The 12322-nt window shown below is 34.2% G+C and overlaps 1 protein-coding gene across 8 annotated transcripts in view; it reads left to right on the top strand.

Moving 5' to 3' along the window:
- Window positions 1–12322, top strand: part of ZAP3 (protein) — a 245671-nt gene that overhangs the window by 145248 nt on the left and 88101 nt on the right. For all 8 annotated transcript variants that reach the window (XR_014440724.1, XM_083111269.1, XM_083111268.1 and 5 more), the window contains 2 exons: window positions 4938–5058; window positions 11468–11638. Coding sequence is in view for 7 of the 8 variants with exons in the window: in XM_083111269.1 (XP_082967395.1) it covers window positions 4938–5058; window positions 11468–11638 (292 nt within the window). In the remaining variant the exon portion in view is untranslated. The remainder of the gene's footprint in view (window positions 1–4937; window positions 5059–11467; window positions 11639–12322) is intronic.

The following is a 12322-nucleotide window of genomic DNA, read 5'->3' as shown; positions in this document are numbered from 1 at the left end:
ATACCTATAATGGCAGCTATTTCATCTACTGTCACTCGGCAATCATCCTGTAGAACGGTCTCAACAGCCGCTATATTCTCCTGCATCACAACTCGATGTGCTTGGCCTGGGCGAGGAGCATCTGCAACAGATGTCGCACCACTTCTCAATTTCCTACTCCACTCATATACCTGTTGCTGTGACACACAAACTTCACCATACTGCGTCTTCATTCTACGATGAACATCCATAGGATTAATACACTCACTCGTCAAAAATCTGATCACAGAACGCTGTTCTTCCTTGGTGCATGTTGTTAGTTGGGCAGCCATCTTGAAACTGCTCCTACAACGACGACTGGTCACCAACACTCTTATCACCTATTGGAGAGAAAGTAAAGTACGAGCAACAGCACCACCAAATCTCATCACAATAGCATAAATATTAAACATTTTATGACACTTTTAAAGTTTTCATTTAACTCCTCCTTGTATATTTAGCTGTATGGGTTGACATTAAGGTTTGTAAAAGTGATAGTTTTGGTATTATCATACTAGATATGGAAGACATATTTTTCATTAAGAATTTTCTCGCAAGATATTGTGCCCTTAGATGAAATTGTGGTTCTCCCAATTCAACAAGCGTAGCCTGTTTCGGTGTTCCTTTCCGTAGACCAAAGATTCTACATAAACTATGATATTGTATTGAAGATATTTTTCCAAATGCCCAACTTAGGTTAGAAGATATTTTTCCAAATGCCCAACTTAGGTTACTTTTAATCAAGAAAGAGCCATATTCTAATCTTGAGTTTAGCATTTGCTTGTGAACAATGTGGAGTAGTTTAGGATCTGCTCCCCACTTTTTCTTGACTGTGTGGCATTTTATAATGTTAAATGCCTTGAGTGCCTTTTCTTCCATGTGTTCTACTTGGGCTTTCCATTTCAATGTATCATCCAACATAATGCCAAAAAATGTGTGTCCAAGTTTGTTTTATGTGTGATCCATTAATGTCTAACATAACTGGAGTGTGTAATCTTCTTTTATGGAACACAATTACAGATTATTTTTCTACGTTAATGTTTATGTCATTGTTATCACACCATGTGCATAATTCTTTTAAAGCCAGTTGTGTTTTCTCTCTACCATCAGAGAGATTCTTTCTGATTTTGTATACTCCCTCTGTCCCACAATTATTGTCCGGTACACCTTTGTTTGATGTCTCATAATACTTGCCCGATATTCAAACTGTTACATTGGAGTACATGAAACACGGGAATGAGTCATACAACTTTATTACTCAAGGATCAGTACAAATTGTGCTTTCCATCTGCCTCTTCGTCTGTCATTCCTGTACTACCATTTTGGCATACCGGACTATAATTATGGGACAGAGGGAGTATAACAATATCATCTGCATATTGCAATAATCCAATACTTGTTTACCAAGATCGTAAGTATACAAATTAAGTAATATTGGACGTAACACCGCACCTTGCGGAAGTACTTGACTAGTTGTGTGAGCATTCGAAAGTTGATGACCTTACCAAACATAATTTTTTCTCACTATACTTATAATAAATTGCTTAGGAAGATTGAGATATTTTAGTTTTTTTACAAGCAAATCTATAAGAACTGCATCGTATGCACTAGAAAGATCCAGAAAAACAACTATACAAAATTCACAACAAATAATTGACAACCATATGTCCAAAATAAGTGTAGTCAAAACATCTATTGTCCCCATTCCTCCTGTGAACCCCATTTGATATTTTGGCAATATATTGTTATATTCAATTCACAGGGGCATGCATATTTAGTTTTTGACGAAAAAACGAAATTTGAAAAAAACACATTCTAGTGTTAATTTTTCATGTTTTTGAAAGGTGAGAGATGTATTTTGTGACCACATTTTGTCACGAAATAATGCGAAATGAACTGCAAAAAGCGAAATTAACTCTTAAACACGAAATTTAGGGTTTATTCACCGACCGGCACCTTCTGAGGTCTGAATTATCCTGAGAGTTATGCAATTCCCGGAAAATTGATTAATTCTGCTGTTAATATTGGAGAAACAAAAATTGACTCCTTTACACAGAAATAAACTTAATACTCGGATAACTACATAAATGGGCTATTAGAAGTGAAATGTTAATTCTGTGGAATAAGTGTAGTTTTTAAATCAAATTTAGGATTATATTCACAATTTTAAAACCAAAATGTCTTTTTATATACCACTTTTGATCCAATTTTTCACCGTTATAACACCGATATTTTATTTTATTTACCGCTTTTGAACCCGAAATTGACTCAGTTTTTATACCGAAATTTGGCTTTTTTATTACCAAAAATATGTGCCTATCAATTCACCACGTAATTCTATGAAGTATAAGATGCTCATAAATGATGGCTAAGCATGACACTAGTGATATTGGCCGATAATTTTTAGAACATCTGGTGTTTTTCCTGGTTTAAAGATTGGAATTATAACAATTAACAATTTCCTTCCACTGAAGGGGAACTTGCCCACTAATCCATATCATTCTCTTCTGTTACTTCTTCAAATCATAAGCTTTGTAGAGTTACTCCACCCTGACCTGGACATTTGTGACATCCTTGTAATAAGCATGATTAACTCTCCATAGGACACACAACTAATGATAACACCTTACTCACAAGACTGTCCAAACATTCATTTTCTTGCAGCAGGTTTTTCAGGGTAACTACACAGAGATTGAAGTTTGAACAGTACACACACACACAAACATCTGTTGTTAGATGTCATATTACCCACTTAGGATGCAAAGAGAAAAATGTTGTTCTACTTAACTTTCTGGATACTCATGTTTAAAAGATCTGTATGTTTCACTAATACTTATTGCCATATAGCGTTTTATTTTGGGAATTCTTTGACCATTTTCTAGCACAGTAACAGTATCCTTTTTATTAGCACTCTGCCTTGTACAGTCCCATTCATCATCTGTGTAAAATGATGCTGATGTCTGTAAGTCCTTGTCCATAATGGGATGTCCACAGTAGAGGTCTGGTATGCCAAAAAATCCTTTCTCCACCACCAGTCTTCGTGATTTGTCAATCATGTGTTTGGTAGAATTTGGGATGTGTTCTAATATCTGCTGTTTAGTAACGGATCTGGGAACAATAGACATAACTTGAACCGTTTGGTTGGAAGTAGGGCATGACTCAACAGCTGTATTTATATTTTTTAACCATAATTCACAACACTCACATTGTGGAATAACATTATGTTCTGCCAAAGGGGAGGTCGATTCAGCTTGAAAAATTCTGAACAGACTCCTTCCAGTTGACATATCTACTGCTGTTACAAGATCTTTTAGTTTTCTTCTTACATAAGATTGTGGATTGCCTTTCAGGTAACCAGGCTTTCTAACAGGTCAACTGCTAATGCTGCTGTATTTAGCTGCTGCAACTCTTCATTTTCAGAGACAAGGGGTGTGTCACTGCTATCTTCAGTTGCAGCAGTAGAAGGTGGCTCGTATTCTTCATCCATAATCTATTGTAGCATTTGGAACACAAGTGATGGTTTGGATTCACTCCTTCAATAGGAAACCTCTCAGAAAACGCATCACTTAGATCGCCAACCACAATAAAGTCTGGTCTTTTGCTTGTTTTGTAACACACTTTCTTGTTCACATTACCGTAATCTGCGCATGTAATTCTGTTCTGTCCTCATTGTGAAACCATTTTTTCCTCTCAGCAGATTGGTTACAAAACTTATGAATTGAGATCCTATGTAATCACCTACAATGAGTAATCCTTGCACAAAAGCTTTCAAGTATTGCTGGATCACAAATTTGGTCTCTTTGTTTGCCTGTTGACAACTGAACTTTGAATTTTATATGCTGAAAAATTCAGGAAGTTTCTGTAACAATCTGGAATTATGTGGAAGGTTGCAGAATGTTTTAGAAGGTTCTGTTACATTCTGGAATTATCTAGAAGGTTCCAGATTGTTCCAGAATATTTCCATGGTTCCAAATTTGTCCGAAGTTTGATTTTTTAAAAAAAAAAAAAAAATCATTAAATATTCGAGAAGCAAAATGGCGTGCTCCCCCTTCAGGATATGTAGTACCCTTAGATATACAACTCCTGTAATATTTTCAGAATTTTTGAGATTAACATTTTTTTAAAAAATGGTTTATTTTTTAATTACTGTTCCAATGTTAGTTTTGGAGATATTATTTGTTTATAATATGTAGAATCACAAATACTTCAAAATAAAAAAGATTCATCAATTTATCTCTATTTGTTGAGAAGATATTGCAATTTTAAAAAATTGACATGCAAAATGGCTGCCAAATGGTCAACTTTGAACAGCTATATCTCGAGTGAAAATTAAAATAAAAAATAAGTAAAAAATATGTATTCCTCAGATTCTATCACAGTTTCACATATTAACATTTCAGGAAAATCGGAGACTACTGATTTCCCCATTTTCATTTTCACTGTCTGTTGGGTCACAGTATTAACTTTTACCCCCAAGAGGTATCAGCCTATTTGCAACAAAACTTCGCATGGTTGTAGGAATGTACCACTGCTACCTACTACATTTTTCTTCTACGTAGGTCTATTTGTGGTGGCCACTGGGTGTGCCTAGTACCAGTTTCTTTGTTTAATTTTGAATTTCTTCTTCTTCTTTCTCCTTTTAACTTCCTTCATTGAGAGGTACAATGTCTAAATTACACCTGACTTTCCGGGGGTGGTTCTCTCTTCAACCATTAGTTCTTGAGCTACCTTTTTTTTCATCACTGCAAGTTAGAAAAAAGCAAAAGTGTGTGCTTGAAAAATTCCAATCTGAAGAGGCTATACAGATGCTCAAGACTCTCCCCACAAAATTGCACATATTTGTCAGGAAACATTTGAAGATTTAAATGTGCAATTATTGTGTACTCTAAAATTGATTGCTTTATTGTTATTTCACCTAGGAATGGAAGGCTTCTCTCGTGGAGGAGGACGAGGACTCCCGAGAGGTAGAAGAGGAGGCTGGGATGATGGAAGATTTTCAAGAGAACACCAATGGGGGGCCAATACAGAAGCAGACAACAGGTATGTGAAACAATCAAAACAAAAGGAACCTAGAGCAGATTGCAAGTAAGTCTTGTAACATTATGTCACACCTGCTGGGGGTGAGTATTGAGAATATCTTTATATTAATATTGTGTTTCTTTAATGTTGATTTTTTCTTTTCAGATCTGTGGTAGGTAATATATAAATTTTAGTTTGCATTTATTTAATTTATTTTGTGTTTTATTTAACAGTTATTCTTTCCAGAGATTGTTAGACTGAAGGAGAGTAGTGTTTAACAGAAGAGGATGAATGTTTTGTAGAAAAGTAAGTATATGGAATGCTTTTAATTTACTAGTTAATACTTAAATGAGAATGATACGGTAGATTGCAATTCAGTGTAACCCAAACTTTTATTTGTTACTTTTCAAAAAATGTTTTCAAATTGTGTGTGTCGGGAAATACACGCATATTGATTCATGAAAGACATGCTAAAACAAAACATAAATTTCCAATATATACTTACTGGCATGCCCTTGCATACAGTGCAAAACCCTTTACAGGCATTTTTAAATGTCCTAGATATTTTTCTACCACCTTTCTCAAAGTATTTTGAGACTAGTTGCAAGTACTTATCTTGTTTGAAACAGAAATGCCACAGGCATGATTCATGCAATTGAAAGAAACTGACCACAAATGTATTGCAAGATTCTTATATCTATGTAAGTAGATTTCACGTGTGACTTGAAGCCATTGTGTTGCTGTGTTCGTGGCTATGGTTGCAAGCCAGGTTCATCTAAACATAGATACATAACTGACAGGTGCACGAAACCTAAATTTTCGTTCTCATTGTTAAACCATGCAGTGGTCAGTGTTCAAATAGAAACTCTAATTTGCTCTTTGGGAATGAAGCTACACTTTTTCTTCAAAGCAATTTTTGAAATTGGGGCATACATGGATTATAAACTTCTTGATCTGCTTGCGAGAAAACTATTCTGCCATGAATGAGCAAAAACAGTACGGTGCATACAATGATCTTTTCGTGTCATATAACTGCAGATATTTCTGTGTATCGAGAATACATGACCATGATCATAGTTATAAGTAGTGTTCTTTTTCTGGGAAAGTGTTATCATACTCTTCATGAGACAGTTTGCTATGTGGACACAAATGCTATTGATGAAAAGTTCATGTGGCTACTGAAAAAAACTGCATGGCGCAACACGAATGATTGTTAGTTTTCATTCTCACTTATGATCAATAAGGGTACTGATTCAACAATAGTAAAGACTGTGCAGCTAATTGTAGACTGATTTCTTCTCTAGTCACAAACCAAACTTACTGATCAACATACCTACTAGAGTGCTGCATTGGACCACTTTCGCTCACTAAGTCTCCCACATTTGAGCATACCGCACTTGTAGTGGAATGATTGGCAAAGTCCCATATTTCAGAGCCTAATAAGCAGGACTGTCAACCTAAAACCCAAACATGGAAGGAAACCACTCTATGCAATTACAATTCTAAATAATAATTTCATATATTATTATGTAAGACTCGAATACAATACATATGAAAGTATGCAATATCTACAGACTGAAACGTTAAATGGATACAAATGATGACAGACCTGCCTGAGCAATTACAAATATCGTATCTCAGTGCAAGAAGTACCTGTCCATCATTGTTCACTTACCGAAAAGAATAATCATATTCTAGAAAATAATAAAATGCAGCTATAACATTCAATCGAACATCATTTTAATGTGACAATAATCATAGAAACATAAAATGTCAGCCTCGGTAGTTTCAGCCCATGATCATCTATTTCATTTTCACATATCACTGTATTGTAATGTACAAAACTGCCTTTTAACATGGAGATGATGACTATGTTCACTTAATTTTCACATCACTGCATCTTTTATCTCACCGTCCATATTTGAGGGCACACTACAACAGACAAATGACGGAAATACATGTACTAGTCGGCTTCGAGAGGTTGAGTGTTTTCCTCTTGTTGTCTTTCGCTCGAGTGGAAGACCTATAAATTCTGTGTGGCATCTAGTGTTGACTGTAAACTATTGAGCACTCTAGCTAAAAGCCCTCAGTGCAGTACTCTTAATTCCTACATATGTCTGGTTATTTCAATCTTTGAAGATTTGCATCCTCTTTTATTGTTTTTCCCTTTTACTGATCTAAGCCATCTATGCTTCAACAGAATGGCATCTAACATTGTCTTCTATTGTTCACAAAACTAACAAACCTAAACACTGTCCTTGTTTGCATGTACCATAATTTGCAAATGAATAAAAAAAAACACCTTGTGTGTTTGAATTTTGAATCGCACACCACCACAACATATCTACAGTGTGGAAATACATCCAAAACTTCTGTGCTTTTTTTTTTTTTTTGTAAATTAATCAAATTCAATAATGTTTGATTGCAATAAGAAGTGGTATTCTACCAGACTACCTGTGAGGCAAATGTGAAATGTAGGGAAATAGATAAAGGCTTTCAGACATACCAGTGGTGCACACACTGACGTCCTGTGAAACCAACCCATTTGTGTTTTGGAAGCAAGAGTTTAGAGTATTTTACACTAGTGCCTGATCAGGGATTTTTAATCGTCATTATTTGTGTAAGTTCTTATCCTGCATAGTTATTATTTGTGCAAGTTCTTAAGCAACTTAAGTCTTCTTTTGGGAAGAATCTGATGAATTACCCATCAGCAGAAATGTTTCTCCTTCAGTGGAACCAATCCTAGACTTCGCCTCAATTGTTTTGGTTAAGAAGTCCTGCATTTGACTTTTTTGGATTGGCCCGTGAATTATGTACAAGTTGTGTTGGAGATTGAATATAAAATATATGTGGAATTGGCAAGAGCTCTCTTCCTTCACCCCCCCCCCCTTTCCCTACATACCTAAGAAGAATTTAACCCCTTCCCTGCAGCAACATTAAAGGGAGGTGCTTCCAAAGAGAAATCAACTCTATGCAGATGCAGTCGCAAAATCATTTCATCATAAATAATGTAACAAATAACTATAAAAAGACTTACCGCATAATGAAGCTAAGGAAAACAATCTATAGACTTTGCTACATAATGATGCTAGAGCAATCTATCTATAGACTCTGCCGCAAATTGTAAAATGCAAAAAAATACTCATTATAAAGAAAAATGTTTTTCAGGAATCAACAAAACATTAAGAATGGATTGTTTGCTCAAGAAGACTAATAGAAGCAAGATAAAATGATGTCTTTAAAAATGACTTTCTCCAATTCAACAACCGTTAATTTTGAAATACCATCTATATATAGATGCTCCACAAAAATGACCATTTATTTAAAGTAGTGTTTAGATCCTCCAGCAAGAGATTGTCTACATATATGTGCTTCATGCCATAATACTCATGAAAATTCCAAGTGTTTCTGAGAAACATTTACATCCACTATGTAAATGAGACAGAAGAACGAGCAACTAGACTGTGTAAAATCAAACTATTCGCCGAAGGACATCTACAGCATGATGACGCAAATTAAGTTCCCTGTACAACAGTCCTCTGTGGAGGCACATAGTGTTTCGGATCCAAACTTTAAACTCCAAATTAGCCTATTAGTGCATAAAGTGGACTTAAAAACTCAAGCTACGTGATAAGATTGTGGTGAAGGTAGGTGTGCGTTTGTTTTTACGTAATTCACTCCTGTTCATATAAGGTGGCACACTTGATAAGGGTTGGTGTGCCACTTTATCAGAACAACAGTGTACAGAGTTTGGGCATGCATTATTTTTTCAGCTAAGGATCCTTAACCTCTTGTTCATTCTCATTTTGTAGTGTACTTAAGCATGGATTAAATTAGATGTGCTGTTTAATTGCGAATCCATTTAAGAATGATTTTTAATTTCGAGTTCTTAGGATATGATTGCTGTTCGTTGATCCATGTTGGATAAGAATTGGTATTTTAAGTGCTGCATTTCTTGACACATTAACAATATTGAGATACATGATAAGTCTCCAAGGCTGCTTTTGCCCATCAACAATGAACAGTGTAGTGTATGCACTGGGAGAACTATTTTCAGTCAACCCTTCTCAGTTACACAGTGGAGCCTTGGTCACCATGTAACAATACTCCTAAGCAGTTTTCTTTGGCACCATTGCTCATTAACTGTTTCGCTTGTTAAATGTAAGTCTGCATCTTTTCATCTTGCTAATTTTAGCAAGGACTTCATGAAGAGTACCATTTGATGAGGTGAAACCTCTTAACAACAATATAGAAAAACCACAGACATTTATTTTCACATGTAATGGCTGTGGTTGCATGGCCAATTAGACAGAACTCTTTCACTTGGACAGTATGTTCTCATTATGTGTGTTATTGGAATTTTCAGATTTTATGTGGACTTAGTCACTGTTAAATAAATCTTTCCAGATATTTCCATTTACATATTTCAGTTTATTATTTATTTATTTAATTATTATTATTATTTTGCAAAGCTCTAGATAATTCATAGCATTTACAGTTCAAAGGTATGGATAGGATCATATGCACTGAGTGTCATACGAATGACAGAAAAGACGTTAAAGTTTGAGCAAGCAATTGTTTGGAACTTTCGTGAAACACTGCATTGTGTGAAAAATCTATTCCAAGATTCATTTTTAATGCGAACCAATTATGCATACAATAACTAGAACAAAGCTCAGAATGATCTACTGCATAGCCTTCCATGAACAAAAGTGCACGACACATCAATGATTTTGGAATGCCAAGAATGTTAAAATCATATTGTTGGCTTTTTCAACAATCATTTCTAAACACCTTCAATTTTTTCACTGCATTTAAGATTTCTTAAAACAATGCTTTGGTATTGAAGATCAGATTTTCAATAGAGAACTTACTTAGAAACTTAAATTTTCATTTATCACAACTTAGTTATTTAATGATCTTTACATGTAGTTAGCTATATTTGTTGCAGCTGGTTTATAAATAGGTACTGTAATCATAAAATTCCTTGATTGTAATAAAAAGTGTAAAAACATAACTTGTATGTATGTATTAAAATAGGTTATACTTCAATGTTAAATAAATATAATTAAAAGCACTTGAAATTTATTACATGAAGTCTTCCCATTAGCCAAAAGGAATACATAATATTTTACATATATTTTTAACTTATGTTATGTGTTGTCATTGATGGATATTACTTATAGTGAATATTGATACTTGGGAAATTATACAATGTTTAGGATTGAGCCAATGCTTTTGTATCTGATGTATGAGAAAACTATCAATTGGAATTAAATCACCAGTGCCAGCCTATACTTTCCCAGAGTACAACTATCTCAGAGGGTCAACAAAATTTCACACTAAATATTATGCAAACCGTGCAAAATGGAAGAATTTTGAACCATCATTGTGTGAAGAAATGCATTTTGTGTTTAAATTACAGATATTTTATGATTAGGATTATTGCATATGTGACATAAATATATAAAGATAAAAGTGGCAGATGGAATTATTAAACGCATTAAAGTTTATAAATGTACTTTGAGTTTCAATATCATAGCGAATCAAGAAGAATTGCAGTATTGGATCAAAGTGGTATCAGCTTGGTTCTAATATATAGGTTATGTTAAGGGACTGACTTTTCATTTTCTTACGTACGAAGTTAACATTTTACTGGAGTACTTGATTTCTTAGTTTTTTCTACATGGTTTCATACTGTATAGTACTTAAAATACAAACAATAAATGCAGTAGTGATAATGTAATTTCATTTAGTTGAATGTATTTACATTACCTATTCATACCCCTAATGAACTTCTAATGGAAGTCATGTTATCACGGTATCTCTTATAATCAAGGAACAAAATATTGAGACATCTGAAAAAATTGCACTTTTGTGGTTTGACTACTCTCAATATAATATTGGATAGAATAGATTACAGAAAAACTATTGGTTTTCATTACTTGCACCATTAATCATGGTGTTCATTTCTGTTGTTGAACTATTTAGATCTCGTCAAGAGTTTCAGAAATGTTGTGGGCAGATAAGTCTGCTCAACACATTTTATGATGTGTAGGCTATTTTATTTCATACTTTTCATCATTGTTGACAATTGGTTTCAACGGAATGTACAGTAATTTGACCTAGCTGCAGACATGTTGAAATTGTTACCTTCGGAAAATATTCATTCACCGTAATAAGTACCTCTGTAACATATTGCATTTAAACAATGTACGCTGCATTTACACATTCAAGATTCTCATAATCAATTGGATATAAAGTGCTTGTCTGAATCAGTAAACATCAGCTGGTTCTGTATTTTATTTTCCAAATAGAAACCTGCAGAAGCCATGGTACTAAGAAAGAAGAAAAAATCTTATTTACATGATTAGTATCCATTGTTGATTAACAGTCTTATTGTAGATTTTTTTTTTTATTTTAATTCCAGGGCAGGAGATCGGGTTGGTGATTGGAATAATCCTGACCAAGGTTACGGAAATGAACAATGGCCATTTGGAAATAAACACCCTGAAGGAGACCGGCGTCCACGAGGAGGGTTTGATGGTAAAGAAGAATTTGGAGATGGAAGATTTAACTCAAGATTTGATTTCCAAGAAAGGTAAATAGGATTGCCAGCTTACGGGGATACAACAATGTATTCGACCTTTTTATTCCACTTTTATTTCTGTTTTAACCAAAAATATTGATATGGCAACTTGACCCTTAAAATATATCTGTTTGTTCGAGTATGCAGCATTGGCATTGTGAAATTAGACCACCCCATGCCACTCCATTCCCATTGACACCACTAAATGACTGCTGTTGTGATGCATTATTATAATCATTCCATCTTGCCATAATTACAGATATTGCATAAAGTTTACATTATGACTTTGATATTACTTGTATCCTATTGTAATACAATGAGTTTTCTTTGCCTTTTCTATTTACTCACTGATATAGATAGATGTTAGAATATATATATATAGCCTCCACAGTGCAGATTTTGAAGCCATTGTTCACATTTTCTTCTGTTTATATATAATATTCCTAGGGTGATTGCTTTTTTAAAGAGAGGAATTATTTAGTTTTCTTACTATCATGTGACATTCAGCATGGTGTATATTTGGTATAATGATTTAATTTACCCTTTCTCCATAGAGGAAATTACTGAGCTTATTTAGTCATAAGTCAAATGTGTGATGGAAAATGCTTATTATGTTGAGAACTATCAAACTCAAGTGTATACTCTTGTCAACCATTTTGTGTACTGTGATGTAATTATGATACATAATATAAAAAT

This window comes from Lepisma saccharinum, chromosome 25 (genome assembly GCF_977018435.1).
Source record: "Lepisma saccharinum chromosome 25, izLepSacc3.1, whole genome shotgun sequence".
Classification (NCBI taxonomy): Eukaryota; Metazoa; Arthropoda; class Insecta; order Zygentoma; family Lepismatidae; genus Lepisma; species Lepisma saccharinum.
This window is presented reverse-complemented; position numbering and strand designations above follow the sequence as displayed.